The sequence below is a fragment of the Capra hircus genome, chromosome 8 (genome assembly GCF_001704415.2).
Source record: "Capra hircus breed San Clemente chromosome 8, ASM170441v1, whole genome shotgun sequence".
Taxonomy (NCBI): Eukaryota; Metazoa; Chordata; class Mammalia; order Artiodactyla; family Bovidae; genus Capra; species Capra hircus.
Window position 1 is genome coordinate 85,242,314 of NC_030815.1, and position 27,952 is coordinate 85,270,265.

A 27,952-nucleotide genomic window follows, 5' to 3' on the forward strand; every position below is an offset into this window, starting at 1 on the left:
GGAGTGGGATGCCATGCCCTTTTGCAGGGGAACTTTCCAACCCAGGAATCGAACTTCCGAACCCAGGTCTCCCGCATTGCAGGCGGATTCTTTACCACCTGAGCCACCAGGGAAGCTCTTGTCTAGTTTTTCACAATTCCTCCCAGGGCCCAAGTGACTGTAATTCTGAAACTTGAGCGAGAGAGTACTACAGTTGAAGAGCCAGGTCCAGTTGGGAGGCATGCCCTTGCCCTTGGGCATTGTGGGTAGTGTAGTCTCGCGCCCCTAGCTCTCTGAGCGAAGTTTTGAGCCCTGGAGCTTTTAAGGTGGTGCCATCTTGCGCCCCGGGGCACTTTGGGAATTGTAGTCCCCGCCCCGAGGTGTTGTGGGTAGCGTAGTTCCGAGCCGCCCTGTCGTATTTTTGGATGTGGTGACAGTCTTTCAGCGCTTTTGGTGAGCTATCCCGCCTCTGGCTGCTGAGTCCGAGGGATAGAGGCTCCGGAAAGCCGGGAGAGGGTGGGCGCCCTGGTTTGGTACGCCCTGTCCGCGGGTTCTTCGAGGTTTGATCCGCCCCCCCCCCCCGCCACAGGGTCAGGCGCGGTCCACCTCTGAGGAGCTGTTGGCAGAGGTCTTGGGTCGCTCAGTGTGCAGCGGTGCTGGGTACTCAGTGCCCTTCCTGAGGGGTCGAAACTGGTGCGGGTGGCTTGGTGGACACAAGTAACCTTTGGCCGGAGCAGACGTCCCCATTGCTGAGCGCGTGCCTTGGACATTCTTCCTGGGTGTTAACTGGGGGAGCGCGGCTGGATGATTCCTACCTGGCAATGGAGGCGCTGCTTGGCCCCAAGGACCTAGGTTTTGCTGGGAGGACTCGCGTGGGGCAGACACTCAGACTTACCTTGACTGACGATGGTGATGGAGGGAACTTGGTTCAGCGGCCTCGGGCCCCACGAGCTCTTGGGGGAGTTGGAAGGGCCTGGTGGGAGTCAGACACCCCGCATTTGCGTGGGGCACCCTTGTGCTCACATCTGCGACTCCTCCCCAAGTTGTCTGACTCCTCCTCTGGTGCTCTTCCAGCAGCTTGGAGTGGAGCCCACAGGGCGGGAAACTTTGTTCAAGCCATAGGGGACTGGTGGGCCGACTCCCTGAATTACTGGGAATGAGAGAGTGAGAAGAGGGTGGTAAGACGTCCAGACTTAAGTTTTATTTTAAATTTTGCTTTATGAAAACGTTGTAAACACGCAAGGAAGTAGCTGTGAGGTCTCCTGCATTCCTCACAGATTCACCACTTCTCAACGCGAGCCCTGTTCTTTCTCCCACAAATCTGCAACCTCACGTGTATATATCTTTGGGCATTTCTTCTCCCTGGGGGCATATGTCAGGCCTTTTGTGGGAGCCCTGGCCTCCATAGGGAGAGTTCACATACAGGTCTGCCTGTATGTGGGTGTCCTTGGGCAAAGTGCTGAATCTCCTGGAGCTGTTGGGAGTGTGGAAAGAGGTATAACAGGGGTCTCATATGTGTTAATGTAATGTTCATTTATGTTTTTAATAACCTTTATAGGCACATAGAAGATTAACGTCATGCTGGATTATCAGCATAACATTCAGTTCAGTTCAGTCACTCAGCTGTATCTGACTCTTTGCAACACTCAGTCCGGTCTGACTCTTTGCGACCCCATGAATCCCAGCACGCCAGGCCTCCCTGTCCACCACCAACTTCCAAAGTTCACTCAAATTCACGTCCATTGAGTCAGTGATGCCATCCAGCCAATTCATCCTCTATCGTCCCCTTTTCCTCCTGCCCCCAATCCCTCCCAGCATCAGGGTCTTTTCCAATGAGTCAACTCTTCGCATGAGGTGGCCAAAGTGTTGGAGTTTAAGCTTCATCATCAGTCCTTCCAATGAACACCCAGGACTGATCTCCTTTAGGATTGGCTGGTTCAATCTCCTTGCAGTTCAAGGGACTCTCAAGAGTCTTCTCCAACACCACAGTTCAAAAGCATCAATTCTTCGGTGCTCAACTTTCTTCACAGTAGAACTCTCAACTCCATACATGACCACTGGAAAAACCGTAGCCTTGACTAGATGGACCTTTGTTAGCAAAGTAATATCTCTGTTTTTTAATATGCTACCTAGGTTGGTCATAACTTTCCTTCCAGGGAGTAAGAGTCTTTTAATTTCATGGCTGCAGTCACCATCTGCAGTGATTTTGGAGCCCAAAAAAATAAAGTCTGACACTGTTTCCACTGTTTCCCCATCTATTTCCCATGAAGTGATGGGACCAGATGCCATGATCTTCGTTTTCTGAATGTTGAGCTTTAGGCCAACTTTTTCACTCTTCTCTTTCACTTTCATCAAGACCATACACAAAGATAAACTTGAAATGGATCAAAGATCTAAAGGTAAGACCAAAAACTATAAAACTCTTAAGGGAAAACATAGGCAGAACACTCTCTGACATAAATCACTGCAAGATCCTCCATGACCCACCTTCTAGAGTAATGGAAGTTAAAAGAAAAAATAAACAAGTGGGGCCTAATTAAACTTAAAAGCTTTTTACAGCAAAGGAAACAATAAATAAGATGAGAAGACAACCGTCAGAATGGGAGAAAATAACTGCAAATGAAGTAATTGACAGAGGATTAATCTCCAAAATCTATAAGCAGCTCAAACAACTCAGTAACAGAAAAGCAAACAGCCCAATCAGATAGTGGGCAGAAGACCTAAACAGACATTTCTTCAAAGAGGACAAACAGGTGGCTAATAAACACAAGGAAAGATGCTCAACATCCCTCATTATTAGAGAAATGTAAATCAAAACTACGATGAGGTATCATCTCACACTGGTCATCAAAAAAATCTGCAGTCAATAAATGCTGGAGAGGATGTGGAGAAAAAGGAGCTCTCTTGTACTGTTGGTAGGAATATAAATTGATATAGCCACTATGGAGAACAATATGGAATTCCTTAAAAACTAGGAATGAAATTACCATATGACCCAACAATCCCACTATTGGACACACAGTGTGAGAAAACCATAGTTGAAGAAGACACATGTACCCCAATGTTCATTACAGCACTATTTACAGTAGCTTGGACATGGAAGCAAAGTATATGTCCGTTGACAGATGAATGGATAATGAAGTTGTGGTACATATATACAATGGAATATTACTCAACCATATAAAGAAACACATTTGAGTCAGTTCTAATAAGGTGGTTGAACCTTGAGCCTATTATACAGAGTGAAGTAAGTCAGAAAGAGAAAAACAAATTCATATACTAACGTGTATATATGAAATCTAGAAAGATGGCACTGATGTACCTGTTTGCAGGGCAGCAGTAGAGACACAGACATGGAGAACAGACTTGTGGACAGAGTCGGGGAAGGAGAGGGTGGGGCAAATTGAGAGAGTAGCACTGAGACATGCACATTACCATATATAAAATAGATACCCAGTGAGAGTTTGCTGTGTGACTCATCAAGCTCAAACATAATCTGTGACAACCTAAAAGGATGGGATGGGGTGGGATGTGGGAGGAGGTTCAAGAGAGAGGGGACATATATATACCTATGGCTGATTCATGTTGATGTATGGACGAAATCACAATATTGTAAAGCAATTATCCTCCAGGTTAAATTAAAGAAAACTGGAAAATGCAGTTGTAAGAATTCTTTGATGACAAAATGCAGATCAATGGCTGCTGGGGAGGGGAGTGAAAGATTACAAAGGAGCACATTAGTCATTTTTGGAAATGACTAATAAATTTACTCTCCTCAGTGTTGTGATGTTTTCACAGGTGTATAAGTATTTCAGACTTACTAAGCTGTATACTTTAAATACGTGTATAATTGTGTGTCAAATATATGCCAATAAGACATAGTTTTTTAAATTAAAAAAAGAAGGGGTGCCTCTGATGCCGTCTTCAACCTGCTTTCCTTACTTCCTTCTTGCCTCTGCTAAACTAGGAGGCTGGATAGATGGGTACTCCTCCCACACATCCCTTTCTTCTCTTCTCTTTCTCCAGCTCAGCCTATGCAACGAGTCTTCTCTAGGAAGAGCACTCACCAGACTAAGAACATGGCCCCAGGGCTCCTGACTACCAGGGATGAGGTGAGTCCTAAAATTTCTTCCTAGCTCTTATAGGATGGACCCATTTCTTTTATCGTGTACTGGAGCTGCCTTGATGGTGTTAGGCTGTACCTAGCCCTGATCCTCTCGTTGAGAAGTGGTGACACGACTGAGCGACTGAAGTTAACTGAACTAATACTTAATATAAAATTTTCACCATTTTAAAATGTCCAGTTCAGTGGCATTGTTTATTCACACCATTGTGCAGTCATCACTATTCATGTCCAGAACTTTTTCATCTTCCCAGGATGAAACTATCCATTATGTAATAACTACACTTTCCTAGCCCACTCCCCCTCCTAGCTTCTGGTAACCTCTGTTTTACTTTGTCTCCATGAATTTGCCTATTTCAGGTACCTGCTGTAAGTGGAATCAAACAATATTTGTCATTTGTGACTGGCTTATTTCACTTAGCATAATGTTTTCAAGGCTAATCTCTTGATTTAGCATGTATCAGAATTTCTTTCCTTCTTAAGGCTGAATTATGTACAGTTCAGTCAGTTCAGTCAGTTCAGTTGCTCAGTTGTGTCTGACTGTTTGCGACCCCATGAATTGCAGCATGCCAGGCCTCTGTGTCCATCATCATCTCCTGGAGTTCACTCAAACTCATGTCCATCAAGCCGGTGATGCCATCCAGCCATCTCATCCTCTGTCGTCCCCTTCTCCTCCTGCCCCCAATCCCTCCCAGCATCAGAGTCTTTTCCAATGAGTCAACCCTTTGTATGAAGTGGCCAAAGTACTGGAGTTTCAGCTTCAGCATCATTCCTTCCAAAGAACACCCAGGGCTGATCTCCTTCAGAAAGGACTGGTTGGATCTCCTTGCAGTCCAAGGGACTCTCAAGAGTCTTCTCCAACACCACAGTTCAAAAGCATCAATTCTTCCGCACTCAGCTTTCTTCACAGTCCAACTCTCACATCCATACATGACCACAGGAAAAACCATAGTCTTGACTGATGGACCTTTGTTGGCAAAGTAATGTCTCTGCTTTTGAATATGCTATCTAGGTTGGTCATAACTTTACTTCCAAGGAATAAGCGTCTTTTGATTTCATGGCTGCAGTTACCATCTGCAGTGATTTTGGAGCCTCCCAAAATAAAGTCTGACACTGTTTCCACTGATTCCCCATCTATTTCCCATGAAGTGATTGGACCAGATGCCGTGATCTTGGTTTTCTGAATGTTGAGCTTTAAGCCAACTTTTTCACTCTCCTCTTTCACTTTCATCAACAGACTTTTTAGTTCCTCTTCACTTTCTGCCATAAGGGTGGTGTCATCTGCATATCTGAGGTGATTGATATTTCTCCTGGCAATCTTGATTCCAGCTTGTGCTTCTTCCAGTCCAGCGTTTTTCATGATGTACTCTGCATATAAGTTAATTAAGCAGGGTGACAATATACAGCCTTGACATACTCCTTTTCCTATTTGGAACCAGTCTGTTGTTCCATGTTCAGTTCTAACTGTTGCTTCCTGACCTGTATATAGGTTTCTCAAGAGCAAGGTCAGGTGGTCTGGTATTCCCATCTCTTTAAGAATTTTCTACAGTTTCTTGTGATCCACACAGTCAAAGGCTTTGGCATAGTCAATAAAGCAGAAACAGATGTTTTTCTGGAACTCTCTTGCTTTTTCCATGATCCAGCGGATGTTGGCAATTTGATCTCTGGTTCCTCTGCCTTCTCTAAAACCAGCTTGAACATCTGGAATTTCACGGTTCACGTATTGCTGAAGCCTGGCTTGGAGAATTTTGAGCATTACTTTACTAACGTGTGAGATGAGTGCAATTGTGTGGTAGTTTGAGCGTTCTTTGGCATTGGCTTTCTTTGGGATTGGAATGAAAACTGACCTTTTCCAGTCCTGTGGCCACTGCTGAGTTTTCCAAATTTGCTGGCGTATTGAGTCAGCACTTTCACAGCATCATCTTTCAGGATTTGAAATAGCTCAACTGGAATTCCATCACCTCCGCTAGCTTTGTTTGTAGTGATGCTTTCTAAGGCCTGGCTCTAGGTGAGTGATCATACCATCATGATTATCTGGGTCGTGAAGATCTTTTTTGTAAAGTTCTTCTGTGTATTCTTGCCACCTCTTCTTAATATCTTCTGCTTCTGTTAGGTCCATACCATTTCTGTCCTTTATCGAGCCCATCTTTGCATGAAATATTCCCTTCGTATGTCTAATTTTCTTGAAGAGATCTGTAGTCTTTCCCATTCTGTTGTTTCCCTCTATTTCTTTGCAGTGATCTTTGAGGAAGGCTTTCTTATCTCTCCTTGCTATTCTTTGGAACTCTGCATTCAGATGCTTATATCTTTCATTTTCTCCTTTGCTTTTCGCTTCTCTTCTCTTCACAGCTATTTGTAAGCCCTCCCCAGACAGTCATTTTGGTTTTTTGCATTTCTTTTCCATGGGGTAGTCTTGATCCCTGTCTCATGTACAATGTCACGAACCTCCGTCCATAGAGTATCAGGCACTCTGTCTATCAGATCTAGTCCCTTAAATCTATTTCTCACTTCTACTGTATAATCATAAGAGATTTTATTTAGGTCATACCTGAATGACCTAGTGGTTTTCCCTACTTTCTTCAATTTAAGTCTGAATTTGGCAATAAGGAGTTCATGATCTGAGCCACAGTCAGCTCACTGTCTTGTTTTTGCTGACTGTACAGTTATGTGTATATATGTACTACATTTTCTTATCTGTTTGTCTGTTGGTGGACATTAGGGTTGTTTCCACCTTTGGGCTATTGTGAATAATGCTGTTATGGACATTGGTGTATGAGTATATTGAATTCTTGCTTTTAATTCTTTGAAGGTATACACCCACGATTCAAATTGCTTGATCATATGATAAATTGAACTTTGTTTTTAAAATTGATATATTTTACTTTTGAGGAACTGCTAAACTCTTTCCCAAAGAAACGACATCATTTTACTTTTCCCACAACAGTAAATAGAGGTTCTAGTTTCTCCGTGTGTGTGCTCAGTCATGTCCAACTCTTTGTGACCCCATGGACTGTAGCCTCCCAGGCTCTTCTGTCCATGTAATTTTCAAGGCAGAAATACTGGAGTGGGTTGCCATTTCCTACTCCAGTTTCTACTCCAATTTCTCCACATCCTCCCAAAATGTTCTTTCCTGTTTCTTTGGTAATAGCTATGCTAATGAGTGTGATGTGGTATCTTTGTGGAGCAGTATTTTAATGCTTTGAGACATTATGTTTCCTTCTCATTCAAGTACAAGGCAAGGATGTCTGTTCTTACCACTCTTATTCATTATTGTGCTAGAAGTTCTACAGTATGGCAAAAACAGGAAATAAAATACATATAGATTATAAGGAATTGTTTACATAGGAAATCTTAAGGAATCTAGGAGAAAAAAAAAAACTAGAGCTAGTGAGTTCCACCAGGTTGCCAGATTCAGGATAAGCATACAGTTTATTACTGTATCATGGCAATTGTTCTGTATCATGAATAATTGGTCACTAAACTAAAAATACAGTACCATTAAAATCACTAAAAAAAGAAAAAGGAATTTTTAGGTATCAGTTATTTAACAAAGCATATATAGATTTTTATACTGAAAACCACAATAGCTGTTGAAAGAAATCAAAGAACATCTTGGTAAATGGAGAGACATCTCATCTCATGTTCATAGATTTGAAGAATCAACATGATAAAGATGTTGGTTCTTCCTAAATTGATATGCAGGTTTAATACAAATCTTGTACAAATTTTAGAAACATTTTTTAGTAGATACAGGTGAGATTATTCTAAAATTTTTTGTGGAAAGGAATATGCCTTAGAATAGCTAAAATAATCTTTTAAATTGAAGACTAAAGGAGGAAGAATCCATCTATCTGATTTCAAGACCTATGGTATAGCTGCATTAATCAAAACAGTGTTTTCCATAGCATCATAGATTTAGAGATTGATAGAACAGAATAGAGAACCCCTGAATAGACACCCCCAGCAATGTGGGAAGAGGTTTAGTAGTCTTGAATACATAGCAAAGGATTCCGGTTGAAAGCAGGGTCTATGGGTCTCACCTGATGCCCCATGCCAGCCTTATTGCTGCGTCAGCCCTGGTTGGTAACTTAGGTTAAGTTGACTAGTGGGCCTGTGTGGTTTCTGGGTGAGCAAGGATGTGTTTGTGTTATAGGCATTAATGGCCTTCAGGGATGTGGCTGTGGCCTTCACCCAGAAGGAGTGGAAGCTACTGAGTCCTGCTCAGAGGACCCTGTATCGGGATGTAATGCTGGAGAACTACAGCCATATGGTGTCGCTGGGTAAGGATGACCTGTCCCATGTCTCAGACTCTGCCTGTAGGCCTCTTAAGATTTAATGGAGTAGCCACCATGCTTTTGGCTCAGAAAGAAACAATATTTTCTCTATATCTCAGAGAATGTCTGGATTCTGTAGAGCTGGAAATGGTGAAGTTGTGCATGTGTGTGTATTTGTGTGATATGACACTGCATTTCTAGGCCCCTTCCAAGGCCAGGCCCTCCTCTAAAGTGATCTTGCTTCAGATAGCAGAGTATTTGTATTCATTCAAGCACAGGGGAGAATCATACTGCCTTTAGATCCAGGAGTCCTCCCACCCCTTAGTCATCTTTTCTCAGCATTCAAAGAATGCTTTGTCCCCATCTATGTCCCCTGCCTGGCTTTCCTACCCGCTTCTGAGTCATTGCATTCCCTGGCTGACTCTGAATTCTGTGATAGCCTCTTAAGCCACTAACCAAAGGTCACCTTGATTTTTTTCCCCTGTGAGTAGGAATTGCCTTTCCTAAACCAAAACTCATCATACAACTGGAACAAGGAGACGAGCCCTGGAGAGAGGAGAGTGAATGTCTTCTGGACCTTTGTGCAGGTAAGTGGAAAACAGCAGGCAGACAAGGATCAGGTCAGTGAGGTGCTCAGCAGGTAAGGAAAGAGGAGCATCTGTAAGCTTCTGAGGAGGAAGCTCTTCCTCAGGCCTGCCTTCCATGCCATCCTCCTCAGCCCAGAGAGGGCTTCCCTGGCCACCCCCTTCAACAGAGCAACCTCCACTGACTTGGTGTCCCTTGTCCAACACTTCTAAGATCTTCCCATTCTTGAACTTTTGTTGGTTGACCTGATCTTGAACATAACACTTGTCCTCTGAGACTAAGTCATCTTTCCCTGCTAGATTCTGTCCAGTTTTTGTTTTTAAACTGGTAATGTTTTCATGCAGCAGTTCTACCCCGTAATTTCCCATAATTTTGTTTCTTTTATGATGTGTTATTTAAATTATAAGAGTGTGAAGAATTATACAATTAGTGCCAGTTTGCCTTCCATGCAGCCTAAGCGGTGGTGGTGATTTAGTCACTAAGTCATGTCTGACTCTTGCGACCCTGTGGACTGTAGCCCATCAGGCTCCTCTGTCCATGGAATTTTCCAGTCAAGAATACTGTAGTGGTGTTCTGCTGAAAGTTTTCACTTTTGTCTCAGGTTCAAAGGATTTGTCAACAAAATAAGCCATGCATTATATACAAATAAATAATAAAAATATTTATTAGAGAATTACCTGGCTTACTTTCAATATACTAACATTGAAAGAAGAGTGAAAGAGAGCAGAAGATACATCACCAATTTGGATTTTCACCAACATTCAGACTTAAACAGTGCTGGGAAGTCCCATGTCACAGCACATCTGGAGTCCCAGTTGGGAAAAGGTCCCAGGCAGAGTATCTGCTCCGTGGGTGAGACTTCAAAGATTGCAGTTTGGGCTTCCCGTTTATAATCCCAGGATGCAAACAGGATGCTCATCATCAATCTGTGAGCAAATTCCAATTCTGGTTTCATGTTATGCTGTTTGTTTTGTCATGTAAAAGTTGGAATGTTGTTAAGGTCAGGGCTTGGTTGGCCAGGCCCCCTCCAGGAGCTTAATAAATTCCAAGATCTGCTCCCTATCGATATCTATTGTGTTTCTCTTCTGACACTCAGAGCAGGTGTAGCTGACACCCACAGCAGCAGTCAGGGCAGTGTCCAGGTAGATCAGAAGCAAGGGCAGAGGCCCGCTCTGCTCTTATGCCTCTGAAGCCTGGACAAGACTACTTCTATTTTATTTCTTTAACAAGTGGGTTGCCATTTCCTTCTCTAGAGAATCTTTCTGACCCAGGGATTCCTGACCCATGGGTCTCCTGCACTGCAGGCAGATTCTTTACTGACTGAGCTACCAGGAAAGCTTGTAGACTAAGAAATATACCATTATATAAGACCAGGTGATAGCTGATACCTTTCCTGGTTGTGTCTCGCTCCTTTCCCCTGCCTCTGAGAATCCGACTTCTGCATTAGCATGCCTGTGACTGCCCTTAGCTTTTTTATCCCTTCAGTGGATCTTTTAACCATATCGAGAGTTCTTTTGCATGTTGGTAAACTTTTCTGCACATAGTACTATATTGTATACCTCCTTCACCAGCTATATGTGAGATTCATATTAAAATATGCAAGTTTAGTTTATACTTTTAACATTGGTTATATATTGATTTCATTATATGAATATTTTAATGCAGTTGAATTATCATTTCTCTTCTTTTGACATTTGAGTTACTTCTAATTTTTGTTTATAAAATAATGTTGCTGTATATTCTTATTTCTTCCTTGGAAATGCATGCAAGGGTTTCTCTCAAGATGCATACCTAGGAACACAGAGACTGGTTCATGGGTGTGGGTAGCCTCAACCTGATTAGGTTATACCACGCGTTCTGAAGCTGTTCAATGCCATATTACACTCCCAGCAGCAGTGATGAGTTCTTGTTCCACATCCTCACATTTTTCACCCATCTGTTCAGTTTGTGGTGAAATATCATAGGGATTTTGCTTTCCAGAAAGCGTGAGCACCTTTTCCTGTATTGACTTGGTCATTGGTGTTTCCTTTTCTGTGACTTGTCTGTTCAGGGTATGTTCCTACTTTTGATTTGGGCTATTTCTGTTATTGAACTGTAGAAATTCAATATACATTCTGGAAACATTTAGATCTTTAATCCAGGTGGAATTAATTTTATGTGAATGTTGGGAGGTAAGTATAAATTTCTGCCTTTTTTTTTTCATTCTTTTATTTTCAACATTCTTGGCATTTTATTTTTTGTTATTTATTAATTTTTGCTTCTAAATACAACCATATATCTATACTTGTACTTTATAGCAAACTTAATGTTTTTTTCTTTTAAGAAAAGAACTTTTATTAAACTATAATTATAATAGAAAAATATTATTATGGTATAAGGTATGATATCTTATACTAGGAGGTATAAGGTATCATACCTTATGCTAGGAGGTATAAGGTATCATACCGTATGCTAGGAGGTATAAGGTATCATACCTTATGCTAGGAGGTATAAAGTATCATACCGTATGCTAGGAGGTATAAAGTAAAATTTGTTAAGTTTTGATATCTGCACAGTCATAAAACCATCACAATAATCCAAATTCTGAGCATACCTATCACTGCAGAGTCTCCTTGTGCCTCACTATAATTTCTATCTCCTGCCCCTCCTTGTCCTCCCCTCCCTCCCTTACCCAGACAGCCACTGACTGCTTTCTGTCATAGATTTGTTTGCACTTTTAGAATTCATGTAAATTAATCATGTTAATTCTTTCACCCCATATAACTATTTTGAATTTTATCTACAATGTTGGGTGTGTCAACAGTTCATTTCTTTTGATTGCTGAGTAGTAATTTAGATATCACAATTATTTAGCCATTCATGGGCTAAAGAAATTTCAGTAGTCTCCAGTTTTGATGATTACAAATAAAGACTATATGAACATTCATGAAAAGCATTTGTGTAAGCATAGCTTTCATTTCTTTTGGATAAGCACCTGGGAGTAGAATGGCTGGGATGGATGATACAGGATATGTTTAATTTTTAATGAAACTCAGCAAGTAGCTGCTCTATTTCACATTCCCACCAGCAGTGTGTGAGAGTTCCGAATGCTTCACATATTTGTCAACACTTGGTATTATGATTTTAATTTTAGACACTTTTATAACTGTGTAGTAACATCTTATATGGTTTTACCTGACATTTTCTTAATGACTTGTGATGTTGATAGTCTTTTCAAGTGCTTCTTTACTGCCTGTATATCTTCTTTGGTGATATCTTCTTTGTCGTCTCAAATCTTTGGCCAGTTTGAAAAGTTGGTTTCTTATGTTTGTATTGAATTTTGCAAGTTCTTCATATAGTCTGTATAGAAGTCCATTATTTGATTTTTAAGTATTTTCTTTGTGGCTTGCTTTTTATCTTCTTAGTAGTGTTTTTCAATGAGAATTTCTTAATTTTGGAGAAGTCCAACTTTCAATTTTTCCTCTCATGAATTTCACTTTTGGTCACTTATTTAGGAAATCTTTCCAAAATGAAGGCCAAAAAGAGTTTCATATATTTTTCCTTTTAAAAGTTTTATAATTTTTACTTTTCATTTAGATCTAAGTCTTATTTTGAGTAAACTTTTTTACTTGCTACCAGGTCTGGATTTAAGTACAATTTTTCTTTGTTTTTTTTTTTTCTTTTGTATACAAATATCCAATTTTTTCTAGCACTATTTATTGAAAAGACAACCCTTCCTTTGAATTTCCTGCGCACCTTTGTGTAAGTTAATTGTGTATGGGTCTATATCTAATATATACTCTCTTTTTTTCCACTCTTCTCTTTATCCATCTTGATGTCGGTACCACATAGTCTTGATTACTACAGCCTTGTAAGAAGTCTGGAACTTAGTATAAATCCTCAAACATTTTTTCTTTTTTAAAGTTGTTTTACTTGTGCTAGAGTCTTCGCATTTCCACATGGATTTTAGAATCAGCTTGACAATTTTCAACAAAATGCCTGTTGGAATATTGATTAGGATTGAGTGGAATCTACATCAGTTTGAGGAGAATTTACATGTAAGTCATATACTCTGTCATCCAGTACATGAACTCAGTCCCTCTATTTTTATGGGACTTAATATTTGTCAGCATTGTTTTATAGTTTTTCATACAAAGGTCTTATGCATCTTATCAGATTTACCCCTCTCTGTTTCATATTTTTCATGCTATTTAAAATACTTTAAAATTTCAATTGTTTGTTGATAGCATATAGAAATAAAATTAATTTATCTATTCCGATCTTGTGTCTGGTAAACTTGCAAAACTTGTCATCCTAGTAGTTTTGTAGATTCTATATGATTTTCTACATAAATGACTAATTATTTTTAAGTAAGTATACTTCACTTCTTTCCATTCTTCGTGTCTTCAATTTCTTTTTCTTGCCTCATTGCATAGGTGAGAACATCAGTGCAATGATGAATTTAAATGGTGGTGAAAGGAGACATCCTTTCCTTGCTCCTGATCTTATGGGGAATGCTTTCCTCCTAAGTGTAAGTTTTATAGCTACTCTTCATCAGCTTGACAAGCTTCCTTTCTATCCTTATTGATGAGTTTTTACTGGGAATGGATGTTGGATTTTGTCATTTTTTTGTGGCATCTTTACAGATGACCATTTGTGTTTTTCTTTTATAGGCTTTTGTTATAATTTAGTAAATTATACATTTTTGTTGTTAAATCAGCCTTTTATTTCTGTTAATGCAGTGCACTGACATTCAGATTTCATCAGTTTTACCTTCATTTTGTGTGTATGTGTATATTTATTTAGTTCTTTGAAATTTTATATATGTACATTCATGTAACTACCACTGTATTCCAAGATACAGGACAGTCCCATCACAAGAATCCCCCTTCTGCTACCCTTTCATAGTCACAGCCTACACCCTCACTCTTCCCCTCTCTTCATCTGGCAACCACTAATCTATTCTCTGTCTATAGTTTTGTCATTTCAAGAATGTTATATAAAAGAAGTTACATCATATGTTAACTTTGGAGATTGCTTTTTTTTCTTTTGATATCCATACAAATTGTTGTATGTACTAGTATTTTATTTCTTTTATTGCTGAGCAGTAGTCCATGGTATGAATGTATCAATACTACAGTTTGTTAAACCGTTCAAGAACATTTGAGTTCCTTATATTTTTGGCTATTAAGAATACAGTTGCTGTGGACATTTGTGTGTAGGTTTTTGTGTGAATGTATGGTTTTTATTTCTGGCATAAATGCCCAAAAGTGAAAGTTGCTGGCCTATATGGTAAATATAGGTTTAGTTTTATAATAAAATGCCATACTCAATTTCCAGAATGGCTATACCATTTTATATTCCCATCAACAGTGTTTGAGTGATCCAGTTTTTCTGCATTTGTGTCAGGATTTGGTGTTAACATTATTATTATTATTTTTAATTTTAGCCATCCTATCAGATATCTAGCAGTATCTCCTTAGTTGGTGGGAGTAAGAAGTTTAGTTCAAGCAGTTCTTCTCTGAGAAGAGCTGAGTAGCTCAGTGTATCTGAGTAAGTTTGCAAGGCTTTACTCTTCTTGCAAAGAGACTTGCATTCTCCCCATGGGTAGATTAAGAGCTTATGAGGACCTTTTCATAGGTGGATATTGCTGTCATTTTATGAGGTCTTCCTGGCATGTCCTTAGCATCTACTATTCTCCTCAGACAATCATTTTCCCTGAGAGGTTGGCAGGTGTGAGTGTGTCTTAAGATCTAATCTAATCTGATTACCAAGTGGTTCTGGCAAAGACAGTCCAACAAGTGGTGAGAGGAAAGACATAGTTTCTTCCTAGGTTAACTCATACTGGTGGTCGGCAGGCAGGGACCTACAGACTCAGGTCCAGGGTGTCCACTTGAGCATCTTTGAACACTGCAGTTTTAAAAGGGCCAACTTCTGGTAGTTCATTTTAGCTTGGTGGGCACCATTAAAGTTGATTGGCCCCAGGAATAATGGATAGCATGGATATCATTAACTAGAGTTGTTTGTTTCTTTTAAGGTAGAATTTATTTACTGGAAGTGCAACATTTTAAGTATACTAGTCTGTGAATTCAAACAATGCATACATCTCTATAACACAAACTTTATCAAAATGCAGATTACTGTTATCCAGGTAGTTCCCTTGTGGCCCATCCCAGTAAACTCCTGCTTCCACCCCTCAGAGGTACCACTGTTTTTCTGATTTTATTTCACCATAGATTAGTTTTGCCTGCTGTACAATTTTGCATAAAGGGAATCATATAATATTTTCTTTTTTGTGTAAGTTTTCTTTCACTCAGTATATTTTTTAAGCATCATCCATGCTGTGGCATACATCATATGAATATATATATATGACTGTTTATCCATTCTCCTTGAGAAACACCTTGATGGCTTCCAGTTTTAAGTTGTTTTGAAAAAGCTGCTGTTAATATTCTTACGGTAATTTTTTGCTTGTTTTCAACAAACCTTTGTTTTCCATTTGCTTTGAATACATACCTAGGATGTATTAGTTTCCTAGGGTTGATTTAATTAGTTACCACAAACTGAGAAGCTTAAAAAAAGAAATTTATTCTTTCACAATTCAAAATCAGTCTGTTGATGGGGTTGGTTCTTTCTGGAGGTTCTGAAAGGGAGTCTGTTCTCTCTCTTCGCTTCTCGTGGTTGTTGGCAATCCTTAGTGTTCCTTGTCTTATAGCAGCATCACTCTAATCCCTGCCTCTGTGGTTATACAGCCTTCTTCCTCCTAAGTGTCTGTGTATCCAGATCTCCCACTCCTTGTAAGGATACCAGTCATTGGATCAAAGCAGTCTAATTGGAGTATAACCTCATCTTAACTTGATAACATCTGCGAAGACTCTTTGAAAATAAGGCCACATTCATATGTTCCAGGTTGATATTCATTTTGGTGAGATACTATTTAGTGCATACACTGAGTCATAGGGTAACTGTACATGTAGTTTTATAAGAAATGACTAGACCTTTTCCAAAGTGGTTGTACAATTTCTCATTTCCATGATCAACAAACATGTGAGAGTTCTTGTCACTTCACATCCTCCCCAACAGTTTTCATTTTATCTTTGGTGGTGGATGTGTAGAGTTATCTCATAGGGGGTTTCCATTTTGCTCATGGTTAATGAGGTTGAGTCCTTCTGTGTGCCTTTTGATCTTTTATATATATCATATACTTTGTGAAGTATACATTCAAATATTTCTTCCAGTTTTTCTGCATTGATTTTTATAATTAAATTTATTTATTTTTAATTGAAGGATAATTGCTGTACAATATTGTCTTGGTTTCTGCCAAACATCAACATGAATCAGCCATAGATATACCTATGTCCCCTCTGTTGAACCTCCCTCTCACCGCCCTCCCCATCTCACCCCTCTAGGTTGTTAAAGTGCTCCATTTGAGTTCCCTGAATCACACAACAAATTCCCATTGACTATCTATTTTACATATGATGATGTATTTGTTTCCATGTTACTCTCTGCATACATTCCACCTCTTCTTACCGCCCCCACCACCTGCATTATTTTTCATTATTGAGTTTTATGAATTCTTTATTAATCCTCGATACCAGTCCATTGTCATTTGTACATTTTGCAAATATCCTCTCAGTCTGAAGCTTTTGTGTTCATTTTCTTAATAACTTTTGATATTTTAATATTGAGGAAGTCTTTTTCCTTTCTTAAATTTTTTTGTCATCTATATTTTCTTTTAAATACTGTTTAGTTTTAGCTGCTTTTATACTTAGATCTACAGTTCATCTTGAATTGACTTTTGTATATGGTGTGAGGCAGGAATCAAGGTTGTTTTTTTTTTTCCCCATGTGGATACACAGTGGCTGTAGCCCCATTTGTTGAAAAGTCTTGTGTTTCTCTCATTGGATTGCTTTGTTGAATATCTAATCACTGGCTAAGATTGGGTTTATTTTATATACTCGCTTCTATTCCTTTGATTAGTATGTCTATCCTTAAACCAAACCATACTGTCTGTGCTACTGTAGGATCACTGAAAACCTTGAAGTCAGGTAGTGTAAGTCTTATCCTTTTTTTTTCAGGGTTGCTTTGGATAGTCCTCTGTATTTCCACTTAAATTTTAGGATCAGTTTCTCATTTGCAAAAAGAAAGAAAAAAAGAAAACCTGGGTAGTGTTTATTTTGAGATTTTACTCTATCTATAGATAACTTGAGGTAGAAATTGCAACTTACCAATATCAACTCTTACAAGCCACTACCTAAATCTTTTCAAATTCATCTCAGCAAAATAAACATTTGTGAGATGCAGCTAAAGCAGAGTTTAGAAGGAAATTTATAGCCTTAAGTGCTTATTTTAGAAAAGGTCTATGATCATTGACTTAAGAAGCTAGAAAAAGAACAAAGTAAATGCAAAGTGAGTGCAAGGAATGGAATAAAGAAAATAAGAGCAAAAATCTGTGAAATATAACACTTTATTAGAATAATTTGCCAAGAAAATGTTGAATGTCTGAAAAGAAAATTATATATTGCTACTAAATTACATATTGCTGCATAGACTAATCAAGAGAAAAACAAGACATGAATAATTGAAGAGTGAAGGGGAAGTTACTACCTATTCTTGATACTTTAAAAGGATACTAAGGGGATATTGTGAACAAGTTTATACTAACAGGTTTAATACCTTATATGAAATGAATGAATTTTTGAAAAATACTACAGATACAGGATGGGACAAAATCTGAATATAGTACATTTTTAAAGTAATTAAGTTGGTGGTGGATCCCCGAACCTATGCAAGTGATAAAAACATTCCATATTTTAAAAGAATTACACACCATGCCCAAATGGAATTTATTCTACTTATGCAAAGCTCAGCATTAGAAACTCTGTACTATAGATTAGTCAATTTATATATCCTCTGATAGAAGCTTTTTCTCCAGCTCTCCTCCTTTCTTTTTAAGTCCTCAGCAAACTCATGTTTACCATCCATATTTCTACCAGCAGTCTCTTCTTGCTTTTCCTAGTATGCACCTCAACTCTTTCAGCCTCTAATTGTCACCTCGTTCCAAAGCCACTTCCACAAAGTTTGCTGCTGCTACTGCTGCTAACTCACTTCAGTCTCGTCCGACTCTCTGTGACCCCATAGATGGCAGCCCACCAGGCTCCCCCATCCCTGGGATTCTTCAGGCAAGAACACTGGAGTGGGTTGCCATGTCCTTCTCCTCCACAAAGTTTAGGTATTGGCTATAGCAACATCCCACTTTTGGTATCAAAATCAGTCTTAGGGTTATTGAGTAACAGAACCATTTGGATGTATGTGTATACACACACACACACACAAGATGTATTATAAAGAATTGGCTCATGTGACTATGGAGGCTGAGAAGTTCCAAGATCTGCAGTTAGCAAAATGAAGACATTTGAGAGCCCATGGTTCTCTTAGGCTCTCAGTCTCAACACCCAGTAAGAACTGCTGTATCAGATCAAGTGTGATAGCAGGAAAAACAAAAACAACTCCATCTGTCTCCTCTCCACCACCCACCCTCCCATGTCCCAGCCAGAAGGCAGTTAGCCTGGAAGAATTCCCTCTTATTTGGGATTTGTTGTTCAGTCACTAAGTCATGTCTGACTCTTTGAGACCGCATGGAATGCAGCACACCAAGCTTCCATGTCCTTCACTATCTCCCAGAGTTTCGTCAAACTCATGTCCATTGAGTCAGTGATGCCATCCAACCATCTCATTCTCTGTCACCACGTTCTCCTGCCTTCAGTCATTTTTAGCATCAGAGTCTTTTCCAGTGAATCGGCTCTTTGCGTCAGGTGGCCAAAGTATTGGAGCTTCAGCTTCAGCATCAGTCCTTCTACTGAATATTCAGGATTGATTTCCTTTAGGATTGACTGGTTTGATCTCCTTGCTGTCCAAGGGACTCTTAAGAGTCTTCTCCAACACCACAGTTCAAAAGCATCAGTTCTTCAGTGCTCAGCCTCCTTTATGGTCCAGCTCTCACATCCGTGCATGACTACTAAAAAAACCATAGCTTTAATGTCAGCAAAGTGATGTCTCTGGTTTTTAATATGCCGTCTAGGTTTGTCATTGCTTTTTTCCAAGGAGCAAGCATCATTTAATTTTGTCACCGTCTGCAGTGATTTTGGAGCCCCCAAAATAAAATATGTTACTATTTCCACATTTGCCCCATCTATTTGCCATGAAGTAATGGGACAGGAAGCCGTGATCTTAGTTTTTTGAATGTTGAGTTTTAAGCCAGCTTTTTCACTCTCCTCTTTCACCCTGATCAAGAGGCTCTTTAGTCCCTCTTCACTTTCTGCCATTAGAGTGGTATCTGCATATCTGAGGTTGTTGATATTTCTTCCGGCAATCTTGATTACATCTTGTTGAGTCATCCAGTCCAGCATTTTGCATGATGTCCTCTGCATGTAAGTTAAAGCAGGGTGACAATATACAGCCTTGACGTACTGCTTTCTCAATTTTGAACCAGTTTGTTGTTCCATGTCTGGTTCTGACTGTTGCTTCTTGACCTACATACAGGTTTCTCTGGAGACAGGTAAGGTAGTCTGGTATTCCCATCTTTTTAAGAATTTCACAGTTCTTTGTGATCCACACAGTCAGAGGCTTTAATGTAGTCAATGAAGCAGAGTAGATATTTTTTTGGATTTCCCTTGCTCTTTCTATGATCCAACAGATGTTGGCAATTTGATCTCTGATTCCTCTGCCTTTTCTAAGTCCAGCTTGTACATCTGAAAGTTCTTGGTTCATGTACTGCTGAAGCCTAACTTAAAGGATTTTGAGCCATTACCTTGGGAGAGGGTCAGTCTTTTGTTCTACTCAGGTCTTTCAGCTGCTTTACTCAGTCTCCCTATTTAAGTGTTAAAGTCTTCCAAACACACCCTCACAGAAACACCTAGCTGCTGCTGCTGCTGCTGCTAAATTCCTTCAGTCATGTCCAACTCTGTGCGACCCCATAGATGCCCAGAATAGTGTTTAAATGTTTGGGCAACCTGTGGCTAGAGCACTTAAAACATAAAATTAACTGTCACATATTTTAATATTTCTTTTATATTGTCTTAAAATCTGGAGATGGCATATTATGAAAGTTGTCTAGTTTCCAGGGATTAATTCAGATTCTTATCAAAAGTGTTGCCTTTTTTCACATGTGAACCAAGTCTTAAAATTCTTTTAATTGTTTAAAAGCAGTGAATGGATTGATGCAGGATACAGGATTCTTGGGGCTGGTACACGGGGATGATCCAGACAGATGATATGGGGTGGGAGGTGGGAGGGGGGTTCATGATTGGGAACTCATGTACACCCGTGGCGGATTCATGTCAATGTATGGCAAAACCAATACAGTATTGTAAAGTAAAATAAAGTAAAAATAAAAATAAAAAAAAATAAAAGCAGTGAATGCACAGCATTCTTTCTTCTATTGTAATCCAGTACCTATGGCATCCGTTTAACTCACTGCTATAATTTTATTCCTTACAATTACAGCTGCAGAAGGAAAAATTTCTTTAAGAAGCCATTCAGTTCAGTTCAGTTCAGTCGCTTAGTCGTGCCCGACTCTTTGTGACCCCATGAATCGCATCATGCCAGGCCTCCCTGTCCATCACCATCTCTGGAGTTCACTCAGACTCGTGGGTTTTTTTTCGGTTTCCTTTGGGATGTTTGCTAAACATACCAACGTGGACAGTTGTTGAAATACTTATTGGTCTGAAAAATCAATTGGCATGAGAGTAGCTGTATCTTATAAAAGAGTTTATAAACTGATCTTTTTTTTTTTTGTATCTTGGACACGTTTAAGATTAACTGAAAAGAATTACCTTGGTAAAATTTTATTTCTTCTTTTATTGAGGAATTTGGATGCTTAAAGCCACAGTGAACACTGTAACTCTTAATTGTTTTTAGTTAAAATTTGTCACACTACTAGATAGACATAAAAATGATGATGAGTGAACAGCCTTAGTAGAGACTCAGGCTCCTATAAGGACAGTGTTAACTGTATTTAAATCAGTCACTGTATTTAATACAAAAGACACTGAACAGCATACCTGTAATGGAGTAGTTTACTACTGGCCTTAGACTTTTTGCCTAGCTGGAAGTAAAACAGGTCAAGGAGAAGGCAGTGGCTGCTTTTCTCTTCCCATCACAAAAAGATCATAGATAAGGAGACAATAATGCAATACTGAAAGCTCAGCTTTCAGAGCTTTAGAATTACAACAAAAGTATTTCTTGGAAACTGCTAGCCAGAAATGTACATGCCTGCCATGAGTTTTGAAAATGTGGACAGCCTAGCTTAACAAAATAAGCTCACTCACGGTTCAGCAGACTGAGCTAGAGACCAACCATGGTGGGATCCCTGATGGCCAGAACTGTATACAAAGACTGAAAGGATATTCACTTTCCTTGGAAGTCCAGTAGGGTCAGCACTTATGAGTGATTCAGTTCAGTTCAGTTCATTTCAGTCGCTCAGTCGTGTCTGACTCTTGTGACCCCATGAATCACAGCAGGCCAGGCCTCCCTGTCCATCATCAACTGCCGGAGATCACCCAAACTCACGTGCATCGAGTCAGTGATGCCATCCAGCCATCTCATCCTCTGTCGTCCCTTTCTTCTCCTGCCCCCAATCCCTCCCAGCATCAGAGTCTTTTCCAACTCTGATGAGTCAACTCTTCACATGAAGTGGCCAAAGTATTGGACTTTCAGCCTCAGCATCATTCCTTCCAGTGAACACCCAGGACTGATCTCCTTTAGGATGGACTGGTTGGATCTCCTCGTAGTCCAAGGGACTCTCAAGAGTTTTCTCTAGCACCACAGTTCAAAAGCACCAATTCTTTGGTGCTCAGCTTTCTTCACAGTCCAACTCTCACATCCACACATGACCACTGGAAAAACCATAGCCTTGACTAGACAGGCCTTAGTTGGCAAAGTAATGTCTCTGCTTTTGAATATGCTATCTAGGTTGGTCATAACTTTCCTTCCAAGGAGTAAGTGACTTTTGATTTCATGGCTGCAACCACCATCTGCAGTGATTTTGGAGCCCCCCAAAATAAAGTCTGACACTGTTTCCACTGTTTCCCCATCTATTTCCCATGAAGTGATGGGACCAGATGCCATGATCTTCGTTTTCTGAATGTTGAGCTTTAAGCCAACTTTTTCACTCTCCTCTTTGAGGCTTTTTAGTTCCGCTTCACTTTCTGCCTAAGGGTGGTGTCATCTGCATATCTGAGGTGATTGATACTTCTCCTGGCAATCTTGATTCCAGCTTGTGTTTCTTCCAGTCCAGCGTTTCTCATGATGTACTCTGCATATAAGTTAACTAAGCAAGGTGACAATATACAGCCTTGACGTACTCCTTTTCCTATTTGGAACCAGTCTGTTGTTCCATGTCCATTTCTAACTGTTGCTTCCTGACCTGCATACAGATTTCTCAAGAGGCAGGTCAGGTGGTCTGGTATTCCCATCTCTTTCAGAATTTTCCACAGTTTGTTGTGATCCACACAGTCAAAGTCTTTGGCATAGTCAATAAAGCAGAAATAGATGTTTTTCTGGAACTCTCTTGCTTTTTTGATGATCCAGCAGATGTTGGCAATTTGATCTCTGGTTCCTCTGCCTTCTCTAAAACCAGCTTGAACATCTGGAAGTTCTCGGTTCACGTATTGCTGAAGCCTGGCTTGGAGAATTTTGAGTGTTACTTTGCTAGTGTGTGAGATGAGTGCAATTATGCCGTAGTTTGAACATTCTTTGGCATTGCCTTTCTTTGGGATTGGAATGAAAACTGACCTTTTCCAGTCCTGTGGCCACTGCTAAGTTTTCCTAATTTGCTGGCGTATTGAGTCAGCACTTTCACAGCATCATCTTTCAGGATTTGAAATAGCTCCACTGGGATTCCATCACCTCCACTAGCTTTGTTTATAGTGATGCTTCCTAAGGCCCACTTGACTTCACATTCCAGAATGTCTGGCTCTAAGTGAGTGATCACACCATCATGATTATCTGGGTCATGAAGATCTTTTTTGTACAGTTCTCTTGTGTATTCTTGCCACTTCTTAATATCTTCTGCTTCTGTTAGGTCCATACCATTTCTGTCATTTATCGAGCCCATCTTTGCATGAAATGTTCCCTTGGTATCTCTAAATTTCTTGAAGAGATCTCATTAGTCAGGTCTGCTTCACAGGATCCTCTAGATTTAGCATCACACACACACACAATAAAGTTTACTCAATAGTTTTCTTAGGAGGAAGTGTAGGGCCTTTTAAGTGTTAGGAAGGGTTTTCATGGTAGCTATTATTGTTAGTATTAAAAGCTGCCATCTTAGACAAGACAGAATGAGTAACTTTCTGTAAAAGGGTCAGATAGTAAATACTTTAGGCTTTGTAGTCTTTTTTTGTTGTTGCAACTACTCACCTTTGCTTTTGTATGTGAAAGCTGCTATAGACACAACATAAAGATTGAATGTGGCTGTGTCCAATAGACTTCTTCACAAAACACGTGGTTGGTTGTAGTTTGCTGACCAGTGTTATTGATTGTTTGTAAAATACATCTCAGTTTTGATTGGTAAAAGAAACATGCATGTCTGGAAAGGCCTGGTGTACTGCGTTTATTTAAGTATTTTATTTAAGTATCATGGTATTTTTCATCAGCTTCAGGTGGATAGAAGCATTTGTGATAGAACAAGGCATCCAAATTTGATATCTACAAAAATTATTTTAGGTGGAAACTTTCCATTTACAAGAATTTATATTTAAAAAAAAAAAGGCAAAACACTGAGAAGAGCAGGTCTTAGTTTGATTGGGGTCACTGGGAGCCAAAATCATGTAAGAGGTTGTAGGCCTAGACTATGTCTCCATGTTTCACTTGCGAATCCATGCACCATCTTAGAGGACCCACCACATAATCCCCTAGGAAATACTTGTTTAGGACAGGGGAAACACTTCCCACATGGATCTCTGACCTGTCCTCTGTACTGCCTCCACTAGTTAGTTCAGTTCAGTCACTCAGTCGTGACGACTCTTTGCGACCCCATGGACTGCAGCACGCCAGGCCTCCCTGTCCATCACCAACTCCCGGAGTTTACTCAAACTCATGTCCATTGAGTTGGTGATGCCATCCAACCATCTTATCCTCTGTCGTCCCCCTTCCCTTCCCTCCTTCAATCTTTCCCAGCATCAGGGTCTTTTCAAATGAGTTGGCTCTTCACATTAGGTGGCTGAAGTATTGGAGTTTCAGCTTCAACATCAGTCCTTCCGATGAATATTCAGGACTGATTTCCTTGCTGTCCAAGAGACTCTTAAGAGTCTTCTCCAACACCACAGTTCAAAAGCATCAATTATTTTGCACTCAGCTTTCTTCATAGTACAACTATAGAGTGACTCCCTTTTTTGACCCCATCTTTTCTTATAGGAAAAGTCCCTAAAGAAATTTGTTATAAGTTATGTATTTTAACTCTCAGTAAAAGCATATGTTTGTAGATACTGTTTACACTGGTGTTAATGTCTGTGGCTTATAGGATAATTGTATTGGGGGCACATGTATAACTCTGATGGCAGTGACTTATAGGGCTAGAGCTGCCTGTGATGCCTTCTTAAAACTCCTTAAGCTGGGCTGATGCTTAGAGCTGGCTTATCATGTGGGTTTTATATGTTATAAAAGGTATGCATTAATACGTCACCATGGGTTGGAAGGAAGGTTTTCGAAGGAAGTCTTTGTGTGGGAGCATCTGAGGAACGAGAACTAGACAAGTGTTAACCATCCACAAGATACCTTTGGTGATTTTGACTGACACTTTCTCTCCAGCAGAACGAAGAACAGAATTCCAACCCTGTCTCTCCTGCCCAGAGACTTTTTCCAGTCCACAGATCCTCCATCAATATGTGTTTTGTGGTCACTCCCTTCAGATCTTCCCAGGTTCATCTTCAGAAAGCCACTTCCTACTAGACGCTCCAAGCTGCTTGAATGACAAAGCAGAAGATGGAGAGAGAGAAGGCTCTGGCACTGTGTTTGGGAGGCTGCGGCTGAGTGGGACTTCAAGTGCATTTTTCAGCTCATCTCAAGGTCAGCCAGTAGACCAGGGAGGCAATAGCAGTGGAAGAATAGACCAGGGGATGATCTCTGATGAGGCAGATGCAGTATTGACAGAGACAAACATCTCAGAATCTGGAGCAGTCATATGTGAAAACTATAGACTAGGATTTAGCAGAAAATCAAGCCTCTTTAGCCTCCAGAAGCATCATGTGTGCCCTGAATGTGGCAGAAACTTCTGCCAGAAATCGGACCTCATCAAACACCAGAGGACTCACTCAGGAGAGAAGCCGTTTAGTTGCAGAGAGTGCGGGCGAGGCTTTGGCCGCAGGTCCTCCCTCACTGTACACCAGAGGAAGCACTCAGGGGAAAAGCCCTATGTGTGCCAGGAGTGTGGGCGACACTTCAGGTACACATCCTCCTTAACTAACCACAAGAGGATACACTCCGGGGAGAGACCCTTTGTATGTCAGCAGTGTGGGAGAGGCTTTCGCCAGAAGATCGCTCTCATCCTGCACCAGAGGACACACTTGGAAGAGAAGCCCTTTGTGTGTCCAGAGTGTGGAAGAGGCTTTTGCCAGAAGGCATCACTCCTTCAACACCGTAGCTCGCATTCAGGCGAGAGGCCCTTCTTGTGCCTGGAGTGTGGGCGTGGCTTCAGGCAGCAGTCACTGCTCCTCAGTCACCAGGTCACACACTCAGGCGAGAAGCCTTATGTCTGTGCTGAGTGTGGGCACAGCTTTCGCCAGAAAGTCACCCTCATCAGACACCAGAGGACACACACAGGGGAGAAACCTTACCTGTGCTCCGAGTGTGGGCGTGGCTTTAGCCAGAAAGTCTCCCTTATGGGCCACCAGAGAACGCACACAGGTGAGAAGCCTTATGTGTGCTCTGAGTGTGGGCGTGGCTTTGGTCAGAAGGTTACCCTCATCAGACACCAGAGGACACACACAGGGGAGAAGCCTTTTATATGTCCTGAGTGTGGACGTACCTTTGGCTTCAAGTCACTTCTCACCAGACACAAGAGGATACATTCAGGGGAGGAGGCTGATGTGTACAGAGTATGTGAGCAAAGACTTGGTCTGAAGATCCAACTCACCTCTGACCAGAGGACACACTCAGGAGAAAAGCCATGTGTGTGTGATGAGTGTGGACGCAGCTTTGGCTTCAAGTCAGCCCTCATCAGACACCAGCGGACACATTCAGGAGAGAAGCCATATGTGTGCAGGGAGTGTGGGCGTGGCTTTAGCCAGAAGTCTCACCTCCACAGGCATAGGAAAACCAAGTTCGGCCACCATCTCCTGCCACAGGATCTGTTCTCTTGACATTTCCTTTCCTTCCCCATGAGTGTCTAGGTGGCAGAAATCACTAGGAAATGTTCCACTTCCCTTAAAATGCAGTTGAGAAAAAAAAGTTGCATATTTTCAGTGATCATAAGATAAGATGATTTATGGTTTACTTCCTACACTGGCAATGTGTTTTAATTTGCCAGGGCTGCCATTACAAAATACCACAGACTTGGTAGCTCAACGAACAGAAGTTTATTTTCTCATAGTTCTGGAGACTAGAAGTCCAAGATCAATGTGTAGGCAGTTTGATTTTTATTGAAGTCTTTCCCCTTGGCTTGCAGATGATTGCATTCTTGCTGAATCCTGAAATGGACATTTTTTTCCCCTGTGTGTGCACTTTTCTGGTAACTCTCTCTTCTTTCTGAGGACACCAGCCATACTGGGTTAGGACTTCACCCTATGACCTTGTAAAGGCCCTGTCATCAAATAAAGTCATGACTTTATATGTTATGTTATGACTTCAATATGTTAATTTTGGGGAACAATTCAGTCTTAACAGCTCAGTCCTCTGGACCCCCTATATTCACATTCTTCAAGTACAAAATACATTCACCCCAAATTAACAGCAGCAAAAGTCTTAGCCCATTTCAGCTTCATCTCTACATTCAAAATCTCACCTAAGTTTCATCTAAGTCGAGTGTGGATGAGACTAGAAGTGCATTTCATCCTTTCCAGCTGTGAACCTGTGAATCAGACAAGTTATTTGCTTCCAAAATACAATGATGGGACAGGCAGAGAATTCACATTCCCATTCTAAAAGTGGAAAGGATTGATTGGTCCCAAGCAAGTTTAAAACATTACAAGGCGAATTCTATTAGGTTTTAAGCCATGAGAATGGTCTCTGGTTGTATCTTCTGCCCTCTGGTCTGGCTGGTGTGGTAGAAGTGTATGTGGCCCACTGAAACCATGGAAGAACCATACTGGCTCCCCAGACTTTTACTGTCTGGGCCTGTTTTGGAAATGGCAGACCTGCTGGTCTCTGTTTCACCTTTGGGGTCATTCTTCCCTCTTCTTGATGGATAGTGTAGTCAGATAGTTAGCTCTATCCTCCCGTCTTGTAGAATCCCAGAAGTCTAACAGCCTGCCTTCATTTTGTCCCATCTGTGTCACCTTTAGTTCTACATCTGAGACGGTTGATTGCTTCCAAACTTAACTCTTTATTAAACCATGTCTAACTACACCACAGTATTCTTTCCAGAACATGCTTCTCATTTTCTGCAGCATAGATATCCATAGGCTGAGAATTTTCCAAACCTCCAGTTCTAGTTCGCAGAATTTTGTTTAACAGTTCCTTCAATTTATCTTTCTACTCTCACATTTTACTGTAAGGAGGGAAAAACCAGGTTGCATCCGTAACACTTTGCTTAGAAATCTCCTTAGCTAAAAATTTGTTGCTTATGTCACAATTTCTACTTTCTGCAAACACTGAAACACAGGCCAGGTTCTTTGCCACTTTATAACAAGGATTGTCTTTCCTCCAATTTCCAGTAATATGTTCTTTATTTCTGAGACTGCACCAGAATCACTTTTAATGTCCATATTCCTATCAACAGTCTCTTTTAGACAATTAAGGCTTTTTATAACAAGTGCCTCAAACCTCTTCCAGCCTCTGCCCATCACCCAGTTCC

At 40.5% G+C, this 27,952-nt stretch overlaps 1 protein-coding gene across 2 annotated transcripts; it reads left to right on the forward strand.

Annotated features, from left to right (window-relative positions):
• On the forward strand, positions 368-27,289 carry ZNF169 (zinc finger protein 169). 2 transcript variants are annotated; one of them, XM_005684180.3, is made up of 5 exons: positions 368-432; positions 4,006-4,091; positions 8,256-8,382; positions 8,868-8,963; positions 24,751-27,289. In XM_005684180.3, the coding sequence occupies exons 2-5, from the start codon at positions 4,014-4,016 to the stop codon at positions 26,298-26,300; spliced, it is 1,851 nt and encodes a 616-aa protein (XP_005684237.1). In that variant the 5' UTR covers positions 368-432; positions 4,006-4,013; the 3' UTR covers positions 26,301-27,289. The 2 variants fall into 2 exon arrangements, with proteins under 2 accessions (XP_005684237.1, XP_013821651.1); XM_013966197.2 differs by having other exon boundaries at positions 24,754-27,289.